The sequence below is a fragment of the Drosophila sechellia genome, chromosome 3L (genome assembly GCF_004382195.2).
Source record: "Drosophila sechellia strain sech25 chromosome 3L, ASM438219v1, whole genome shotgun sequence".
Lineage (NCBI taxonomy): Eukaryota > Metazoa > Arthropoda > Insecta > Diptera > Drosophilidae > Drosophila > Drosophila sechellia.
The window spans coordinates 16,637,305-16,660,235 of NC_045951.1; the positions used below are offsets into that span (position 1 = coordinate 16,637,305).

Sequence of the window (22,931 nt, forward strand, 5' to 3'; positions counted from 1 at the left end):
CGTGTTTCAATTAGTTTAAATATTTTGTCGTCTAATATGGTATATAATATTCCTTAAAATATTTCATAACTTACCGTCTAAGTTCTTGCCATTTACATTTTGAGAACTTTCCGTAGCCCAGTAAAAAAACAATTAGCTTATGTTTTTGAACAATGTTCATATTGGTTTATTTATCATTATGAATTAATTTATTTATTTCTCAGTTATTTCATTATAATTTTTATTTTATATATATATTTATATATATATATATATATATATATATATTTGTTTGTCTTGGTTTTCGGTTCATCTTGTTTTTTTGTTGCTCTAGAGCGTTTCTTGCCGTTTGTTTTTTAAACTTATGTACCATTAGCTTAACTTAATATGCCATTATTTAATTTCATTTTTGTTTAAAATCATGTTTTAGTTCATTTTTGTTCATTTGAATGTTTTGTTTGTTTTTCTCCGTTTTTTGTTCATTTTGGTTTAATATGCGGTTGCTGATCTCTGTTCTTGCTGCTGATTCTGCCTATTTCACTGCCGATCTTAACCCGATCGAGGGTATAGTGGGATAGCTATCCACTTCCCCAAGAACCTCGTCTATCCTCCCCTGTACGTGGCACATGGTGAACAAAGTGAGTTTTAATTTGCTGCTAAAGCTGTTCGCACTTTTGTTGCATATACATATTGCGGGCTGACTGTGTGAGTGGATGTGGGTGTGTATGGGTGAGGTGTGTGTGTGTGTCTCTCTTAAAAACTTATGTAATTTCGTGTGTGTAAAAGAGCAACAATTTGCCCTTTTGTCGTCCGTTAATAAATGTTGCACTTGCGTTTGTTGTTAAGGATGTTGCCGTTGTTGATGGTTTTGTTGCTGATGCTGTTGGTGGCCGCATAGTTTCATTATGTTCTTTCGGTTCGAGGGTCCTTAAATATAATTGAATTTTTTTGTAACCACCAATATGCGTGACTGCCTGTCTGTTTGCTCATCGAATGCTTAACATTATTGAATTTAACTATATGTTTATTTGTTGTTCTTGGTTATATAACTATGTATATATATGTATATATCAATTTGGGTTTTATTTTCTCATATATACGGGCTTATTTGCTGTCCTCAGAAGGATTCTTCGGTCTTTTTGGGATTTGTCCTCCGTTTAACATATATCTTTTTGTATATATCTCGGATTTTCTTATTTCTTGACTCGTTCTTACGCATTCTCTCGTAGTAAATATACAAATTCGTTACCGGATTTCTTTATAGAAATGAAAAATGGTTTATTAAATTCTCGTTATGCCTCTATTTATGTGTATGTGTCTTCCCCTTTGTCGCTTTGTTGCGCTTCCTGGCGTTTAATTATTATGTTGTTACCTTGTATAGTTTGCTGTAAGTGTAGTACTGTACCAGTTTATATTATGTTTATGCTTATGTACACACATTGGCCATTTCGCAACTCGCAACTCTCATCCAACATTCATCATCATACCCAATGTGTCCGATTTTGAATCATGCGAATACATCGCATCCAGCATCCGGCATTCATTCCATCTGGTTTCATTTGTGTTGTTACAGTATTCGCACTGAAAGTGGCCAGAGTTTTTGGCTCTGCGGCTTCGTAGACAGTAGTATGTATTTTTAATTGATTCTCGTTCTGCGCTCCCTAATTACTTTACTTACATAGTTAGAATACTTACAAACTGGACGCCCTGCTATGGCGCATTTTATAAATGTATCTTCATCGTCTTGTTGTCTGTCTTGTAGTTGCATATTCATCTGCCGCCTGTTTTCCTCTCTAAAGATTCCTTTGACTTTTATGTGTATAAAGTATTAAAATGATTTCATCTTGCTTGGTTACGCATTTCTTGTAAATACAATTTTAACGCCACTCACGCCGTTTGTCTTGCCTCAATTATGTATTATTTGTTTTTGGTTTTCCTCATTTTCTTGTATATATTAATATATAATTTTCCATATAGTATAGTGTAAAATATATAAGAGATATTGTCAATATAGTAAAGGTGTTTTGTCAGCAGGAGTTCTGCCACTTCCAACTGACACATTCCTGGGGGGAATTTCTTACTTATAGCAAAAATAGTCAAGTGATCGTTCGTATGAAGGTTCTTTTGTATGTGATCTCCATCGTATATATGCGTGTGCCAGTGTCTGTGACTGTGTCTTTGTCTGTGGCTGAGTGTGGGTGTATGGTTGTATGGGTGTGTGTGTCCATTATGTGGGTGCTGTGGGGTGTATGTACACATGTCTATAAAAAAGAACCGAGGATAGAAATGTCTCGTGTGAGTAAAAGGATTGCTATCGTATAAAAGCACGTCAAAGTGTAGAAGGCCCACAAGTCGTAAATCGTTCGGAAATGCGCCCCTTTGCGCCGCTCTCTGCGCTTCTCAAAAAGGCCAAGTTGGCGGCATGCCTAACTCATCTGTGTGGTTGTTCTTGGTTTTGGTAAACAGAAAGTACATTCGTTCGTTAGCGCTAGATATTAGTTAAATTGTATTTCATTATCGTAATCTTTATAGTAATTTTAATCGTATTTGTTGATGTTGTTGCTATACTCATACACATAATAAGAACTGATATGTTTGTAAGTCAATAATAAGAGAAAAACGGAAAGCAATTCGTATATGTATCTACGTAACTCCGCCTACACCCAATCCTCATCATCGTCTTCTGGTGTTTCGCCAATTTAAAACTATTTTACATTACACTTTATGTCTTTTTTGTGCCACGTGTTTATTTTCAACTTTTGGCTTTCTACCACCCGGCTTCGACCACCAATTGACTTTTTGACCGAAAGTTGCGTATAGCTTAAAGTATGGGGTACATTATTTTTAAAAAATCGTTATGGCATACTTTTTATACACACACTTCTCCGTTCTCGATATAAAAAAGAGACCTCACATGTCGAATCCTATAAATTGTTTTTTTTTTCCTTGTTCGTGTTATTAATATTTTGTTCAATTTAAAGCTTTTGCGCCTGCGCCGTCCTCTGCCGCGATCTCAACCTATATTTTCTTCGCTCCGACGGCGCATCAGTAAAAAAATAATGAAAAAATGTTTGTTTTTGCTTTGTTTTTGTCTTCACTTGTTCGCTTTTTGTTCTTTTTTTTTGGTATTTAAAAAATGTTCTTGTTGCTTGTTGTTGTCTTTATGTCTCTGTGCTGTTTGGTGTTGGAAATTCTCTAATTGACTGAAATTGATTTTGTTACAAGGACGCATTGGTTGTTGTTTCGGTATTCTTTAAGCAGAAGTTTATCCGGTATACCAATAGTTACTATATATGTCTGTGATCGGCTATAGCTTCCGCAGAAAATCCTTAATAGAATATACAGCACTACAAAACACAAACGGAAAGCCTAGAGTCGATCGATAGCTGGGAATGCTGGGGAAACTTCTAGGAAAGACTCAAAATTACACCTAAAGCTGCATCGACATACAACGAAAAGGGATTTGGGGATCCCGAGTCCGTCTCGAGGTCCTTCGTCCTGCGTCTACCTACACCACAAATAATACGAGTACAAACGATTGCCGGCCCAATGATCGTGGATCATGGGGCTCTAGTTAAAGAAGTGTAGCAATACAGGCTTAGCTGCCAGCGAAATGATTTCCTCAGACTCTGACTAAGATAGTCGATGGTCGGCCTGGTGTTGCAGCTAGTCGCTTCTTGAATACATACATATATAGATATATATATATCTGGTATGCATGTATATATATATAATTAGGTGTAGGTGTATATATTTAATGTATATTTATATATTGGTGTATATTTTATGTATTCCTTTTGGGGATTTGTTCAATTTACGTCTGCCTCTGCCGCGCTTGTTGTTGTTTTGAATTATTGCTTTTAGAACATGTCTTAAAAATATATTTATTTATATATATTTATATATGCCTTAGAAGTAGGTTTAATATATATATATATATATATATTATGCAAATATAACATGTTTGCCGTCGCTGCCCTCCGCCAGCCACCCCCGTTTAAAAATATCTGCCCCGCAGGATAGAAGCTGCATTTGGAATTCGCCTCCCATGACCTGTGACCTGCTAAAGTAATCTTCTTCCGTCCAAAGTCCCGATATGTCAGACCGTCGAATGGTCTGAACTTTGTCTATCTAAAATTGAAGATTTCCCACTTCCTTAGCTTCCTTAATTTGTTTGGTTTTTTGATTATTTATATGTAAGTGTGATGCACATGGCAAAGTCGCAAGCCACGATCTTTGGAAAATCATAAATGATCGGCGTGTGGGGTATAGTCAACACTTTAAACGTTTAATGTTGTTTATGTTACACTGCAACTATTTGCTGTCCCTCTTCAATTATCGCATATGTTTGCTGTTCGGATTCGGTTTCTGTTTCCGCGATTCCATCTAACATACTATATAGGTAATGTGTAAGTTTGTTGGTCCGAGGACTCGACAAAAGTCCTGGAGAGCGTTGGTTTGACAATTTGGCAAAAAAGTTATGAAAGGAACATTTTCACTGTTTCGGCATTTGCTTTTGTTTTTCCACTGGCTTTTCTCTGCTTGCTGTTTGCTGTCTCTTGGCTTTTGATTCAGTTGTGTGTGTGTGAGTGGGTTTTTGTTTTTTCGTCGCCTAATGCAAAAAATCTGAGACAGACAAAAAGCGCAACGTATGTATTGTTGTTCTGTCAATTATAGAATATTTTCTTGTCTCTGCTATTTTGGTTTTCTGGTTTTTTGTTGCTCGCAATTATCCCCCACTTGCTGTGTGTAACAAATGTTGTTTACTTATCTAGCTGATAGGTTTTGTTTGGTTTGCTTTTCCAATAATTTAATACTCCATATAGTTGTATATAAATATATTTTTCTATTACGCCCCCGATTGCATCGTCGTCGTTATCGTCATAATCCTCAAATATGTCTAGTACATTCATCGTCCGGGCGATTTAGCCGGACGGAGCGACTAGAAAAAAATTAATTGCACATTGCGTGGCCTGCATTCATCATCATCGTCATCGTCATCGACATTTTCATATTCATTTCAATTTTCATCATCGTTTTCATTTCCAATTTTCCACTAGCGCTTTTGTGGCGCATCTGTGATCCTTTTTACACGCTTGTTTACAGATATATTTAGTTAAGTGTTCAAACATTTGCAATTTTGCGCGTTTGTTTTATAAATATTTTATTTACTTAATCGTACTATATGTTGTATGTATAATAGTTCATTGTTATATTTGCATATGCTCTTACCAAGTAATTTGTTTAAGTGTTTCTTTTTGATTTATCGGTAAGATCTGTGTTATGTTCGTGTATTGTGTTTGGGTGTGTGGCGTGTATGTATGTATCTTGTATCTGCTTTCTGGTATCTTGTATTTCAAAAATGGTGTGTTTCTTAAATATTTAGGGTGTTGCATTTTGCTTTTTGCGTTTTCATTGTTTTGGATACTCCATTGTGTTTAGCAAATAAATTGATTTATGCCTCGAGCTACGGAATTTCACTCTCTCACTTCGCTTTCATTGTCATATTTAATGCTTTAACATATTTGTCTAACTATCCACTGATTAATTAGCATTATTTACCACTTTGCTTTCAATGTGAACACAAAAGTTATAGGTTTTTTCCCCTACCTTCCCCTGACTCGATTGAAATAATGAGAAAGAGAACTTCAACATAGTTAATAACAAATTGCCTTCGACTTTTGCTCACATTCGCTTTTGTTTCTTTGTTGTTTACTTTGGCCAATAAAGGATTTGTTGTACTTTAAAATAAATTCATAAATATAATTGTAAGCACAATTTTGATTTGATTCATACCCCAACCCAGTCCGGAAATCAGAACTAAACCCAACCGATTCTTAACATTTTCAAACTCGAACACCTCCAATTCGCATCTTAAATCGATTATCGTTGAAAGTACAATAACTTGTGGTTGGTTTCGCGTTTTTTGATTCAAGTAATTCCCTTTGTATATATTGCAGTTTACTTTATGTGTATAAGAGTGTATATCCTTGTGTATATATAGGTATATATACTATATATATATATATATCGACTTTAACTTTAAAAGTTACAACTTAGATACGTTAAGAATAGCAATAATAATGGTAATAATAATTTTCCTTTAATAATACGCAATTAAATAATAACATTTTCGCTATTATTGCAACATTTTCGCTTTATCCTGTTTTTCAACTCTGTCGTTTTATTAGTAACCCCCACGTACTTTTTTGTGATTTATATTTTTTTTTTGGTTTTTGCTTTTTTGTTTGTTGGTTTCTCATTACTTAAAAGTGGTTACGCCCCTTTTGGCCTGGTTGTCATCTGTGGGCGGTGGGCGTGGGGCGTGTTGGCGGCTCGGTGCGGTGGAGTCCTTTTTTTTCGCTGTGTGAGCAGGACCACGCCCCCACCCACCGCCCCATCGCGATGGCACTCCACTCCAGTTGGACGCACAGTTTCCGTTTAATTTGCATTTTAAACGATTTTTGCTGCACACGTTGCATCTTTCGGGGCCAAGCGTTGTTCTTGCCGATTTTGTTGTTGTTGTAGTAGTTGTTAAATTAAAATTAATTTTTGTTGTTTGTGTTCGCTCGTAGTTCGTCCTCATCACTTTTTTTTTTGTTCATTTTTCGCTTTTTTACGTTTTTTCCCATGCGTTTATATATACGTATTTGTAATATACGTTAATTAATTAATTATAATATGTGTGTTTGGTTTATTGTTTGTTGCTCTTGCAGTTGTCTCTGTTTTTCTTGCATGTGGAAATACACAAATATGTAATATGTACTTTATTTGATTTATATTTATATATATGCAGGTATATATAACTTTAAATTACTTCTTTTTTGCGCTCTGTGGTTGCAGCACTGCAGTGTGTATCTGTGTCTGAGTGTGTGTGTGTGTGTGTCTGTCATTTGTTGCTAAAGTTGCTGTTGCATTTGTTGCTCCTGTTGCTGTTGTTGCTGCTGCTGCTGCTGTTGCTGTTGTTGTTGCTGTTGTCATTGCGGTTGTCGGCGCCACCTTTTAATGGTATCCATTTGTAAATGCCGCAGGAATTAGTGGTCCCTGTAAATAAACGTTTCGTGGAGAACAAAACAAGCAAACACCAAAAATTATTTAAATAAAATGCAATTTCTAGATGCAAATCTACGCACACACATATAAGTATGTATTTATATAAGTATAGGTATATGGGTATTGATATATAGAAAGTAAACATTAAGAGGTATACATATATATGTACTGAATAGAAATAGATTAGAAGTGGCAAATTGTCGAAAGAAGAAAAATCGGAAGTTTTCAAACTTTGCTTTCGATCGCAAAACAAATAAAGACATTTAAAAATTGTCACAATTCGGTGGCCAGGTTTGATATGAAGGAGAAATCGATAAAACTATTTAATTATGTTGCCCCAAAAGTATTTTAATATAAAATTCATGATTTTACTTTTTGCAAAGAATGGAAACACATTTAGAGGCTTATTGTGCATGAAATTCATTAAATACCAATTCACTTGTTCTTTTTTCTAATGCTATTTTCGCGAAAATAGAAGAGCACTTAATTTGATTGTGGAAATTTATGAAATAAAATTGCATTTTTCCAGACACTCGCCGTGATTGTCAAGTCCTTTATCAAACCTCGCCGACAGCCATGGATAATAAATAAGTTTCGATATGATTTATTTTAGTTTGCAGAGAGGCATGGGAATATTGAAATATTGAAGTACAAAAATGTTCATATATAATACATATACGGTGTATACAATTTAAATAAATAATAATAGTTTAATTGAAACGGCCTAGAAAACTGTGCTTGTGACGTGCATACATATTTTTACGTTTATTTATTTTAGTATTTTTTTTTTTTTTTTAAATTTTTGTTTGACTAGTTGTAGTTAAAAGAATTTGATTGTTAATAATTGAAATCGTTTAGTTGAAAAAAGAAGAGAACACGCTGTAGTTTTGTTGGTGTGCCTACCTTGTGCAACTGCGTTTGTTTTATACTCTTATTTCTTTTGTTTGCTTTCGTTTAGCTTTATTTTATTAGTATTTTTCATATATTTTTTCGATTTAAATATATAATGGGTTTCTTTTACTTTTTGCATATCTTTTGTTTTGTTTTGTTCTCTTGCATTTATATTTTTGGGTTATCAGTCTTTTATATATTAGCCATCGCAAAGTTCAACGAATAAATCTGTACGAAATGAAAGAGAAATACATACAATATATAGAAGGATAACGCAATAGCTTAGCTCTACATCGGCAGTCTCTCCTTATCTCTACAATATGAGTCAGTGTGTGTGTGAGTGTGTGTGTGAAGGATTCGGGATCGAATCTCCAAGCGCGACACTTGCGTCTCATGTGGGTGTTTCGTATCGCTGGCTTACTCTCTAGCTATAGGCCCAAGTCCAGGGATCGTGGGGATCCCGGAACTTGGTTCTGCTTGCCGCAGGACCAAAAGGACGACTCACCGGGCTGTAGTTCAACGGGGCGCGGCTGACGGCGATGGGGAAGCCGGACGGCTGCGGACTGGTGGCCTGCACATAGCCCACATTGTCGGCGGCCGCCGAGCTGTACATGTCGATGGTGGGGCCAGGTGAGTTGGTGGAGGGGAATCCCTGCCGGGTGGCCGTGTTGGCGGCGGCGGCATGCGGCGATGCCGACGGTCCATAGCTGTGGGCAGCCGCAGCAGCCGCCTGATAGTTGTTCATCACTGCAATAAGAGAAAGGACATTCATTAGATATGAAAACTTCAAAAGTCCGCCTAAATTACTAAGGAAAAACAAAGTTACTCGTGTAGGAAAAGTATAAAATAACAAAGAGTGATTAAAACATGTAGTAAAATAAACACGTATTAGTTACATTACACTAACATAAATATTAGGCAACAGTACGGATGAGTAATGTGTTATCGTATAATCCACATACGCAGTGTTGCCACCCTTTCTAGAGCACATAATTGAAATGATATTTTTTTATGATTGTCTTAAGGCTTTTAACAAATAATCACTGCTTTGTAGTAAATTTAATCTCAGCAACAGTTGGGTAAGCCCATTAAAATGAATATATCAAAAATGTTTGAGTTCATGAATTCAAAAATGACTGACGGACATTTCTTTATCTAGCTCATAGTATTTGCCACTAGCAAATAGTCACAGATGCTGACTTTTGATAAAGACATATTGCTTCTGCTTCATGTTCGGTGAGTAACTATTAAAATGAACTCCCCTGCCACTGCCACACTGTAACCTCTGTTTTTCCTAGCGAATTGGTCACTCACCTGACAGCGCCTGGGTCAGCAGCGGTGTATTGTTGTTGGGTGTCAGCTGCCCATTGGTTAGATCAACTGTAAGTGGCAAAAAAGGGCGAGAGGCGTGTCATTAGTGGGGGCGGGCTGGCTAAGGCGGATCGTAAGTAACTAGTCGAGTAAAAGCCGGGCACATATAGGAGGTGCCCGCGACACAAGAGTATACGAAAGTAATCAAGGCTGAGCTCTAAGGGTAAATGGGCTGTGGTACTGGTAGAGGGAATAGGAGCAGGAATCGAGTATATATATCTATATTAAAGTGGGGGTATGGAGTGAGAGAGTATTCGAGTATGCGATTGTAATACATGTGGCTATAGCTCTGTTATATCGGTGTGCCGAGGAAGCAAACAATCAAAAGCGAAAGTAAACAACTCTAACTAGTCCCAGAACAACTACGATGCCAAACGCAAACACAAAAGATGAACCAAAGAGCGAAAGGAAGTACGTATATAGAGTATAAATGGATGGGGGTTTCTGGGGAAGTATTTCAGGTTTCAGGGCTTTTTAGGACGAGGAAGCGCTAACTGGAACGCAGGTTATGAAAACACAAAGTGCTTGGTTATTAAACGAGCTTCGGGCGGAGGATGTTGACGCTACAGTGACAAAACAAAGCCAAAGCCCAACTAAACCAAACCAAACCAATCCGAACCCATCCAAACTCAGTTACAACGCTTGGTTTGCCCACTGATGTGCACTTTCCTTTGGGCGCTCCTGCCCGGATTTTCCCCACTGGTTTTCACCCCTTTTTTTTTTGGCCCGTTGTTATCATTGTTATCGTTTCGTTTTTTCTATTTTTTCGTATTTTTTCCGTTTTTTTGCTGTGCAACAGCAAGTAAAAATACGCCAGCGCCAATATTGAAATGACAACAGAATGCGAATGCGAATGCGAATACGAATGTGAATGAAGGCAAGCGAAAAAATGGGTAACGGGTTATGGCTGGGATCGGAATGGGGATATGGCGGGAATATCTGGGGCGAACGGGAGGAAACGTAGCAGTTGCATTTCCTGCGGAAACACAAAAATTGATGTAACATAACGTGACGTAACGTAACGAGGCATGTCCCTGGCAGTCGTTCGCTTATTGTAGAGAAAACCCACACATACCAACACCCACCTTTTGAGCACCCACAACCCGTTCGCCACCCACTCGGCTCAACCCTTACGACCTTCGTCATCGTCGTTGTGCGTTTTATGGCGCCAATCAACTTTGGCTTACGTTTAGTTTACGTTTTTGTGCGAAATCTCGGTGCGCCATGTTGTTTTCATTAGTGTTGAGTCTGGGACTCACTATGATAAAAAGAAGCGCCCGAAAAACACCGGATCCTTATACGGACCGACATAAAGAGTCAGTAAAAGCAGCAGCAGTTGCAATAGCAATAGCAATCGCAATCGCAATGGCGGCAACGGTTGCCTTTGTAAATAAATAACTTATTTAGCCGGGGTTCCTTTTTCGGGCTGCCATTGCCATTGCCATTGCATGAAATGCGTTTCCGCTGGAACTTGGTGAAGGTAGTGGATTGGTTGCGGGCTTGTGGGAAAATTGCAATTGTCAGTCTTGCGGTTGCGGAAAAACAACTGTTACCAGCTGTCGACCTGGCAACCCTGTTACGGCCACAATAAAAGGTTAAATTGAGACATTTCAACAAACAAAATCGGTCAACAGAAGACATTTACATGATCACGATACTGCACAGTTTCAGATAAAGTTCTTGTTCATGGGTGGGGAGAACTTATATTAAAACTAGGGTACAGATAAAAATGGGTACTTATATACGTATACGTATGTGGGGTTATACATGTTTGATGGTTACAGCTGTTCGCTACTAATGAGTGTGTTACATGATACAGTTTTTGGTAAATTAAATTCTATTTCGAGCTACTTTTTCGTCCGACGCTTGAGCTAATTCGATATTGTTAGTTTTTGATGTGTGATGTGTAAATTTTGTATAAAGCAAAGTTTCTCAAACGGAAGAACACTACACAGAAATATATATTTGTATTCCAACTACGACTGGCGCCCAACGTGGGGCATTCAGTTTACAATTTTGTGTGTTTTTATTGCGGTCTTTGCTAAAACTTTCTCTATCATCTAACAGTTTACATACAGTTAATAATGTGGAAAATTGTTCGAATATAGAGCCAAAAACGGTTATAGGTTTAATATAATGATCAATACGTATATAAAAAGAGTATAATGCTTGTACGAATATGCATTGGAACAATAAGACGACCATTAGCTGACCTTGTTGACTGCGGAGTGTTTGAGCTGCTGTTCTTCTTATTGGGTTCCTGCTGCTTCGGTTGTCCTTGCCAAGTTGCTGTCAGAATATTACGCATACGCCCCGATGGCCACTTTGTCATTCACTGGGCCACGTCAGTTCCACTCCCTTCGAATCGCTAATAATGGGAGTGACGGCATCCAATGCCCCAAAAGGATAGACTTTTGCTTAGGTTTTTTGGTTTCGGCTTTGCATCCGCATTTATTTTATTTTTCGTTTTATTTATCTTAGTTTTGTGCATTCATTTAGTTAATAACTCGTTTTCCATTTCGATTTCGATTTCGTTTCTGCGCAAGCAAATGTTTTTCTTGTCTCGTTTGAAGCGTTTTCTTATAAATCACAGTATATGCGTGTAGAATACATATTGGAATATGCGTGGGTGTGTGTGTGTTCGTGTCTGTGTGTTGCCATATAGGTTTTGTAAATAACTCGCAAGCGTTTGGTAATTGTCAATTTAAATAGTTGCAAAATACCTCGAAGCAGTTTCCGGGCATCCGGATGCCACAGCGATTCGATAATTGCATTCAATTAACTAAGTAACAGCTTATCCAACTATATAGAGTTATTGACCGATCTTTTTTTTTTGTATTAGGTTCGAGAGTGTGTGTGTTTAAATAGCTAGCTGTGTGTGTGTGGGTGAAACTTACATGGAGAGGACATTGAAAAATTGAATTTTTCATTAACTTAGGAGAGATTTGTTGTCTTTGATTTTTGGTTTTTCTTTTTGTTTTGGCGCTGCTAAGTTGCTTTCGAAAATGGATGGACATTAATATTGTATTTTTCGTTATTGTACAAATCAAATCGATTCACGCTTCGTATAAAATGAATACCCAACTTAGCTTGTAAACGTCGTATATTAAATATGTATATAAATATTCATGTATATAAGGTATAGTATATATGTATGTATATAGTAATGTCTATATGTACTTTAAATAGAAATGTCGAAAAATTTCGCTCGATTTTTGGTTTTTTCTTTGCCATTTTGGAATTCTTGCGATGCACCGATGAAGGAAGGAATTTATATAGTTTTGAATGCTTCAAGGCTTCAATTCGTATGTGGGCCAAATGCGGTTTGCTAATACATATGAAACGGAATAACACAGCTACGGATAATGGACAAATCTACTAATGAATGAACTTTAGCTATGGCAAAAATCTCTGCACGTTTGCTAATTATCTAAAAACTCATGGGACCACCGACAAACAACGGAAGCAAAAACAAAAACCAACTGGAAATGGACATGGAAAGCGCTGTGGAGAAAGGAAAAATTGCATACATAATGTGCAGCAAATTAATTAAAGGATAATAATGGCACTACATGTGACAGGCCTGCTAAAATTTGTTGTTATCTAAATGTTTTTCCATGTGCACTTTTCGCAGTTGTTGTGGGGGTAGCAACTAATTTATGCATACAGGGACTACAAATGAAATTTGCATTTAAGTGCTACGGTAAAATAGTTTTATAAATAATAGATAGCGTCCCTGAAACGGGATGCAAATGGTCACAGGTCGGGGTGTAAAAAAGCGGGATATATATGTATATATATATGGATATGGAGTGGGGGCGGGGAGCATATGAAGATCGAGTATAGTTCGCTATAGAGTTTCGTTATACAATAATTGTGTCACACATCTAATTAGGGTTCTAGAGACATATATATTGTATATAGTGTACGCATGTCTGTGAGTAATTGAGTGATTATGCGGGCCTAGTTCTAAACGATTCTAAGTACTCGATTACATCCGATTACGGAACTGCACTAGGATTGATTAGTACGGGTGCTAGCTGCTCTATATGCGAGTATACGTAATTGTAGGTTTTATAAGTTGGGGATGCCACTAGACACTACGGATACTGCTGCGGTAATTGGTTAACTGCTCCAACAATATATGGGGAATACTTTTCGGGAGAGTCTAGTACGTAAGTTTCGTGTTTGCATGTGTGTTTATCAGCTATAAGTATAGACTGCAGCTCTAAGCGTGTGTGTGTGTTTGTGTCGAAGTTACATTTTCTATGTAGTTCTTTTCAAATCTCTCGTGAGTTCTTTGCAAGTTTGCTCCACTCTGGAGTATTTCCGTGGCTTTAACAGTGGACTTTAGTTTGGTTGTTGCAGTGGTTACCATTTACCGTAGATACAAGCTAATCTAACGCTCTGGGTAGCATATCTCTTCCAGCTGCTGTGGGCATTGGAGTTAAATGGCTGTACCTACTTGTCACCGCTCGAAAGATATAGTTACTTGACACAGAAAAAGGGCGGCAATGAAAACGGAACTCTGGATCTCACATTCTCATTTGCATTCTCATTCTCAATCTCAGACTTGTGCGATTCGATTCGATTCGGTTCGGTTCGGGTTAGTTCTCGCTTAGAAATTTATGTTGCCCAGAAACTGCGATTTGATGGCCGCGGATCGAGCTGTGAGAGCCGTGGCCAGCGGCAGGGTCAACGCCTGTTGGTGGTACGCCGACTGGGCGTGGCTTGGGACGCCACCGGAGGGGGCGACACCTGTCGCCGCAACACCAGAGGCGGCGCCAGCGGGGGCACCTCTGCTGCGGCCCGGGGTAGCGCTACAAGCGGTACCATAACTTCTACCGATTCCGCAAATTGTCAAGCCTACAAAATCATACGAGATACAAGATAGATGAAGAGAGAGATAGAGAGAAAAGGGGGGCAGGCAAACAAAAAGGTACAGTCTGCACTAGGGACCAGATCTGTAAAACTATCGATACGGACTTACTAGTTAAACGACTCTTAAAAAGTGCTTAACTAAACGGATACTATAATGGCTTTTCTTAAAGTAACGATTTGAACATTTTCCATTATAATGAAATTTATTGTAAGACAACAAAAAATAGTGATATAGAATATGGGATCCAACCTTGTTAAATGATTATTTATTTTAGTTATGATCCGAAATGCTTTGAACATATAAAGATATATGAAAGGGAACATATACTAATAAATAAAACCAAGTACAGTTATCAAGTAAACTAGAATATTTGTTACTATTGATTTTTTTATAACAGGAATAAACACACGTCGATTTTTTTGATAACCGTATCGATATTTTTACAGTTCCAGCTTAGACGGGGAGTTTTATGGTGGCAGGGTATCGATTCACATCAGCTATGTAAAAGCCCTAGTAGCCAGTGTTGGGTCACAGTGTTTGGTGGCGGGCAAATGTTAGACTCAAGGCCAAGCAGCGTTAATGACATATATCCGCAGGATGCGCAGGACTCAATTCTAGGGGGTTCTAGATGTATCGTGTAGTGGCTTATGTTGTGACTTTTTCGATTGCATCCGATCTTCAGCTATTTGTGCATTGATATGACGAACGCGTTGGTATTTTTGGTTTTAAGAGAACTGTGATTTATTTCATTAATGATTATGATATCTGAGTAATACTCGATAGATTAGCATTTGGCCGGGGATCGTCCTACGCCATGTAGTCGCCAATTAGTATTCGATTCTCCGGCACTACGCCCATAACACTCGCTGCAAAAGCAAACACAAAGACAGAAGAGAAATAATAAAGAGTGTGGCAAGCGAAACGGAAAGAAACATGGATGTTTGACTGTATCTGGTGATGAAAACACTGAGTACTAACGAGTCGTCACAAGTACTATCTGAGTTAGTAATGCTTATGATGGTTATCGGAATAACGCGAGGTCCTTCGTCATATCAAGCGGCACTGACTGTTTGGAACGGTGGGGTTTCAATGGGTTATATGTTACTTTTTGTTCACTGGGGATTGCTTCACACTCTCACTCACATACAAATGAACAACAGGGTCTGAGTACGAGTCTGTGTGCAGGCTTAGGTGAGTGTGTATACACACAACATAAGTTGTGGATGTGATCGTGGTTGTGTCTATTTGGCAAGGAGCCGCACTTACCAGTTGGATAGGGCAGTCCAAAACTGGGATAGCCCGAGTATCCGCGACCAGCGGCATAGGCAGCATAGGCAGCTGCCGGAAAACCTAATCGTAAAAGTATAGAAAATAGAATACATTAGAATCTGGATTACTTTTATTATGTATCGTGGAGGTTTCTCACCTTCGGGCAATGTCCCCAGTCCCCACATGATGTTATCTAAGGGAGTCGCATGGAAAACAAGAGAGAGCACAGAAAGAAAGGCATAAAACAGATAATTACTGACACTCACACGATTATATCATAGCTAATGAGTTCAAACAAAAGAGTATTGAGATTATATCAGGACTAATTGTTATAGAGTGTAAATATGAGCGACTGCTTTACTATACGTAATCGTAATGTGTACTTAGAGTTCTAGTTGTGTAAGTGTGAGTGGCAACTAAGGAACTGCCGCTATATACTAGTTATATATGTTTGTTTCGAGTTCTAAGTAATGTTTCTGAGATTGCACTCGATTTTTTTGTATCCAGTGCATAACTAGTGGGTGGAATAAATTCCGCGCCATTTTTGTTATTTTCTGCATTAACAGCCTTGATTTGAGCTATGTTTATATAGAGTTATATGTAGAGTTACATTTGTTCGTTTACACAATTCTAAACACTTAATATATATGTACGCAGTTATGATCTAAGACATTTAGTAACTATGCTAGGATTATAGATTTGAATAATTTGGCTAAATATATATCATTTAAACTCTTCAGTGGGGGCAATTCTAAGGCCTGCCGTTGTGCATTTCTACAAAAATGCTCCATATCTCCAGGCCATTGCCCCGCACCGCAACTAATTAATTAGGAAAACATAGGAGAGAGATAATACAAATTGAAACTAAACACAGAAAACTATAAGTATGTGGGCTAGATAAACACTACAACTCAAGGGGAGAATATAAGGAAGGTTGACAGCTATTAGATGTTAATCAAAAAATTTGCATTAATTTTGCTTCGGCCTGGAGTCACTTCCGTTTCCGCATTCTTGGCACTTTCCCATCAATTTCTTGGCCATTTCTCCGCCCTTTTGGCCATCTGCATCTCATTCTCTGTTTCGTTCGTTCATCTTGGGCATCGAAGGACTCTGACGACGGTACGATTCCTGTACATATATCATCCTTCCACTGTTGCAACTTAGGCTAATTTTACACTGGATTTAACTAGAGTCGAATTTGAGTTTGATTCGAATTTGATTTTGAATTTGAATTTGAGCGCTTAATGCGCTTATCGTAATGCAATAGATGTGTGTGTGTGTGTGTGTATGCGGTTATTTATGCATGTATAATAAATAGCTAGTTTCGAGTTTAGTCAAATATTAATGGCTATGGGCAAACAATATGTGTTTGTACGTAAATACTCGAACTGGGAGACGGCGGGCAGTCGGGGGAGTTGGCCATCAGCTGTCTGAGCCGTAATTTGCCTGGACCCTGTAATTGGCCCGAATGCATTGCGCACTGCACATTGCACATTGCACAGAGCACACTGCACATCCATTATCCATGATCCATTTCGGAAAATTACACTCCGACAGCTGTCCGGCCGCTACGATTGCATCTGTCCAGTCCGGTCTCTCATCAATTTTTCAAAACTAAACTTCGTTACACACATCGCATTTCTAATACTCAACCGGCCTTAGTTTGGCTGGCTTAGTTAATTTGTTATCCAACTTAATCGCTAGTTCGATACATTCGCTAGGTTCGAATCCGAAGCCGCTCTAGGTAAATATGCCTTTAAAGAGCTATTGATATGAGTTTACGTATAGGTTGTAAAATAATGTTTGATATACAAGAGAAAATTTGTTTTAAAACATAAATGAGTGTTTCCTATGGAGCTGATGACTTTTTTTTTGTTGTTAGCTGTTTTGAATTTGAAACATTGTTCGCTTTTGTTACATTCTTAAGTTCTCGAAAAGTCGCCAGGTGTCTAAGACATATTACGATCGCCGTCTAAGGTCTAAGTTTATCGAGTTGGCTTCGACAACATCTAAGCAGCTCTCTAGGACCTGCACTTAGCCTAGATATGTATATCTTAAGTAAGTCAAGTTCGCTTAAAGTCTAAGGAAAGAAAACGAATGCGCCGCTATTTGAGTAATTTAGTTAAATAACGCATACGCCGCGTGGCCTACACGCAGCTTAGACAGTCACAAAATATAAGTTACGATATATATAGTACATATGGAATAAGTCAGTACATGGCTAGTTGTAAGTTGTAAGAAGTACACGTAATCCTAGGCCTAGCAGCTTAACATATTTTTGGACATTGAGACGGAATGAGAGTCATATATATATATATAGGTGTAGTCGAGTGTGTACTGAGCGTGTCTTGTGGGTGTGTTAGTTTTCGGGATTAGGATTGCCAGTTTTGACTATCTTAGGATAGTGAAAGTTTCGTATAAGCTCTTAAATAAATAGCCGATTTAAAGGGTTTGCTTTGGTCTTGAAATCCAGCCAGCAATACTATAAGATTCAATGGAACTTTGAAGATGTTTTGAAATTTGGCATTCAATGCTTAGAGGTTTCACTGTGGCCTGGGCGGTCAGATTCCGGGCAGCTGGTACAGTGAGGCCGCAGCCGCCGCTGCGGAATTGGCGCCCGTTCCCATCTCCATGCCGCCCTGCATGGCCAGCAGTTCGCTGAGCGGATAGTGGGCGGCGGCCAGAGCGGCATTCTGACGCAATTGAGCCTGTTGCAGCTGGGCGGCGGCGGCAGCAGCGGGCACATTGGCAGCCGCCGCTTGAAGGGCACCCAAAGCAGTGGTTGGTGCACGCAGTCCGCTGCTGACCGCCGCTGCTGCCAAGAGCCGTTTATAGCCAACGACGGCGGCGGCATCGGCGTAAAGGGAATTGGCCAGAGCGGCATTGCTCTGGCCCGCTGCAAACTGCAGCAGAGAGGGCGTGGCAGGCGGAGCGGGATTGGCGAGCGGCAGCAGACCAGGTGCGGCACCAGCTGCAGCGGCCACCACTTGGGCCAAACTCTGCTGTTGCTGATGCTGCTGCTGGGCGGCCACAACCTGTTGTTGTTGCTGCTGCTGCTGTTGCTGTTGCTGCTGGTGGTGTTGCTGCTGGGCGACAACCACGGCTGCCGCCGAGAGGTGGGCGGGCAGCGGATAGGGGGTGTAACGCAGCGAGCCCAATAGCTGGCTATGCGAGTGGGTGTGCGGGTGGTGGGCGTGGCTGTGGGCGGGTGACTGTGGGTGTGTGTGGTGCAGCTGCTGGTGGTGCTGTTGCTGCTGCTGATGTTGTTGTTGCTGCTGCTGCTGTTGCTGCTGCTGCTGTTGCAGCACGGACGCGGCAGCGGCTAAACTACTCGGCAGCAAGCCGGCGGCGGCGACGGAAGTGGCCGCCGTCGAATGGGCGTGGCTGCTGCCCCAGACTACCAACTCACCGTATGCGGAACGCCCGGCAGCCCGCGTCTTGGCCAGATTGGCCGGCAGCATCACTTCCTTCGGCTGCGCCTTCTTGCACTCGACCTGAAAGGACATGAAGTCATTGTAATTAATAAATATAACTAAATCTAGCTATTTATATGAAAATAAGTTAAGTTTTTGGTTCGATTTTAAACATTTTAAAACTGACTTTAAACAAAGGATTCTTCACTTCATTTCATTTAGAAAGGTTTCCTTTACATGACCAAAGGAAACTGGAGAATGAAACTTAATCCACTAGTGAACATTCTTTAAGAAAATATTCTTAAATACACATATTCACAGGAAGTTTAAGACTCAAGTATTTAAATCAAATTCCGAAATTGATGACCGATTTAGGGCAGTATTTTTTGCCGTATAGCCAAATATAAACTAAGGGTTAGTGGATGGCTGGATGGATGGGATGGCTAAGCCTCTTGGGCTGCGATTCAGACCGCCACGCTTCACTTACCATTTTGTTGTTTATCTCGTGGAAATGAATTTCGCAAACTTTGTCTACCACATCTTCGCTTTGAAATGTAACGAAGCCAAAACCTGCAAGAGAAAAGAGCCAAAGTGAGTGAGTCAGTGAGTGAGTGTGAGTGGGCAAAAAAGTTTAAGGGCTGCAAAAATTGAACGAAATATGCTTTTGTGCGAGCGAGCGAGCGGCTAAATAATTTACTCAAGTGTCGAGACCGAGACAGAGCCAGTGTTCACCCCTTGCCCCTACCACGCCCCCTTGCCCCTTTGAACCACCACCTTCCCCGGAAACCCTTAACCCCTGCCATTTCAGGATTGCTGTCCTCCGGCTGACCTCAATATGCATCCCCTGCAGGGCCTCAAGTGGCGGCTGGGCGAGTAATTCAAACACTGCCCGCTCCGAGTTTACATAATAAACTTTGGCCAGCGGACATAGCTCTCGGCCACGCCCCCCCCTAGCCCGCCCCTCGACGAGCGCCTTGGGATCGGGGGCATAATAACTTTGTCCTAATGGCCGGCCATTGGAGCCATTTTTGATATCTTCCAATTGGAGGCTGACGGAGAACTTAAATTCCTGGAATGTCAAGTCATTCCGGGGGGATCTTGGGTGGTTTTTTGTGGGACCCGACGAATTGGTAAAGGATTTATTATGGCTTAATTAAATTTCTATTATTTGTTGCCGCTGCAATTTGTGCTGGCGAAAGTTTAAGTTGCTAGAATTTCTAGTCAGCAAGGAGTTGGGGCTTGAATTGCATTGGGTTCATACTTTTCTACTATGTAAAATAAATATATTATTATCTTTTTTAGGGAGTACTTCTTTCTGAAACCAGCTAAGGAATTGAGCTGTTTGAAAGTCCAACCTAAAATCGGCAAAGAAGTTGCAATGGCTTAATTATAGTTTTTAAAATGCCAGAAACGCCCTCGAATTACTCGTTCGAAGTAAGAAGGAACTTCCTATCAGATGGAGCTCTATGGTAGTCTCCCTTTCAGCCTTTCGCTATTCCCTTGCAAAACGGCTTTCTTCCCTCCGATTTCGCCACTTTGGCCTTATCGGGGCTTTTCAATTAGCGCAATTGTCTGAGATTTCACATGGCCGAAAAAGAAGGGCTCCCTTTCTCTGTGCAATTAGCAAGGCCAAGTGCAGACACCTGATGCCCCGCCGCCCGCATTTTGTTTGTGTACGTGTGTTTGCCTTGCCGTGCGGGCGGTGGGCGGCATGGGCGGTTGGGGACCGGGGGGCGTGGCCTAGCTGGGCGTAACTGACAAATTAGTTGGAAGAAGTAACAGTAAACACGCAGGCTTATTAGCGACATGTGCCGAGCTGAAGAAGCTCCGAGGTCCTTTTGCTGAAGACAATGTGCGGGCTGCTTCCTTCGCCTCCTTAAGTGTGTTTGTATTTGTTTTAATTATATAAAATTAGCGCACGTTGCAATGCTGCACGCCAGCTACACGGCGAAATACAATTTAAAAATGAAAATGCAACATCGAATTTTCCATATGCATTTCGGTTTTTAAAAGAACACTAAATCTTAAAGGTCCTTATATCCTCATAGAATTACTATTTCAGAATAAGTTACTTTAAGAACCTTGAAAGCATTATAATTTGGGAACTGGATTAAACCCAAGACCTCTATTATTTCGTAATTTAAGAGCTCTTTTTTCCACGTCCATTTGGTTTCTCACGGGTCTTCTATTCCGTTGCAACTTCATAAATCAGCCGTGGAACAAATGAAGCCGGCTAGTTTCGGTACGCTCCATGCTCCACGCTCCACGCTCCATACGTAACTCAATCAAAAATGTATCTGCTGGATACAAATGCGCCCGTGTTGCATGAGCCATGAAGCAATGCTCGTTGCCCAGTTAATTCCGTGGCTTGAGGCTTATGGCTCTGAGGTGAGTCTGAGTTCTCAGCCAGGCCGCCATTTTTACCTGTCGAAAATTTCCCGCAGGACGGAGCTGGAGCGATAGGAGCTGACGATGGTCTTGGCAACTGCAAAAATTGCACACTCATGCATGTTATTGCCAAGAAGCGGACACAGATATATGCTCTGGGCGAAAGGGGGGAGGGGGCGCCGGTGGTAGGGACTAGGACGAGGACCCAAAGCCAGCTGCTGTTATGACTGCGCTGCGCCGGCTTGCCAAAAAGAAAAATTACAAAATTTTCAATTTTAATATTAGTGGCGGCTGGCGACGCCAACTGCCAAGCCGGCCCCCAAAAGTTGCCCGATCCTCAGCACCAGCAGCACAACCCCCCTGCACCCACCACCCCCTGCAAAAGCCACCCACCACCATCCTCCCACCAAACCTCCTACAATGGACTGCTTAGGCGCACGTTGGGCATGTCCTTGGCTTGCCAAATGAAATTCATAGCATAGTTTCGGTCGCAGCCCGGCTGCGCTGAACTCTCTATTTGTACAGGCAAGATTGCTTAAGGGGAACTTTAAAAAATACTTTAAGGTAGCTCAACTTTTATTCTGTGAATTTATTAGGTATTTTATTAGTTTTTTCTTAAGATTCTTGCAATAATTTGCTGAGTCAGCAAATGTTAAAAAAATGTTTATTTTTCCAATAAAACTATATTCTTTTATATTCATTGCATCATATTAATTAAGCTGCATATAACATGTAGAGGTTTTTCTATTTTGTACAGCTTTATGCTTTCATTTGAATTTAATTAAAAAATGGCAAATTTGTGTATAAAAATCAATGAGTTTCGCGGTCCAAAAATATAGTGCACCTCATCGCATCTCCACTGTAATTGCAATTGCCTTCGCCCGCGTGGTTGTCATCCCAGTTGTTGTTATTGCTATTTGGGCCTGCCTATATTGTTTTATGGCATATTCATATATCGCTGCCTATAGCTTGTTATTTTTTTTATCCATATGAAACGGTTGTCGTAGTTTTAGTTGTAGTTGTAGTTCTGGGCCAACTGCCACCGGTCTTGTTAGTAGGAAAAAGGAAAAACGCCGCTGCAATTTTCAGTGACCAGGCTTACGGATATATGGGATGGGTGTTTGTGAGTTTCGGTGCAAGTGTGAGTTCTGTGCCACCACGTTAGAATGTCTGTCTATTTGTCTATCTGTCTATATGTCCGCTCGTCCGATGGTCTATGTGTGTGTGTGTGTGTCGCTGGGCTGCACACATGATTTATGAATGAGTAACAAACTTGCTGCCGTGTAGCCGGAGCAACCAACGACGTCTTTTCCACTTTTCTTTCCTTTTTTTCTACTTTTTTTTCGTTGCCCCTTCTTTATTATAGTTGGCGTGTGTGTGTGTACGTGGCAATTGCCACATACAAATACAGACATATATAGGGGGCTCTCGGATCGGATCGATAAAATGCAATTACAGGCATATCGCAAGTGCCAGTAGGCAACGGACTCCGACTCCTCATGGCAATAAGGTCGTACATCGTACATCGTCCGACTGTACAAAAAGTCGCCATCGATGTCCTCGTCCTGTCCCCCATCCTCCGGCTCCTGCCCCATTCTCCTGGTTCGTGGCAATGAAGGCTCCAGCTACAACTAATACCCTTTGATTAACGACACACATTTTCTATTGACTTGCCCGCTGGTCGC

The 22,931-nt window shown here is 40.2% G+C and overlaps 1 protein-coding gene across 12 annotated transcripts in view; it reads right to left on the reverse strand.

Moving 5' to 3' along the window:
- Positions 1-429: 429 nt before the first annotated feature.
- Positions 430-22,931, reverse strand: part of LOC6606055 (RNA-binding protein Musashi homolog Rbp6) — a 170,861-nt gene continuing 148,359 nt past the window's right edge. For 6 of the 12 annotated variants that reach the window (XM_032717518.1, XM_032717516.1, XM_032717515.1 and 3 more), the window contains exons 9-10: positions 19,346-19,428; positions 17,992-18,939 (exon numbers count right to left, since the gene is read on the reverse strand). In XM_032717518.1, coding sequence (XP_032573409.1) covers positions 18,007-18,939; positions 19,346-19,428 — 1,016 coding nt within the window. In that variant the 3' untranslated portion in view covers positions 17,992-18,006. Of the gene's footprint in view, positions 7,024-8,103; positions 8,152-8,428; positions 8,671-9,237; positions 9,304-11,868; positions 14,161-14,952; positions 15,043-15,442; positions 15,527-15,602; positions 15,639-17,991; positions 18,940-19,345; positions 19,429-22,931 lie in introns of those variants that run through there. The other 6 variants (XM_032717519.1, XM_032717523.1, XM_002030830.2 and 3 more) reach the window with 5 other exon arrangements.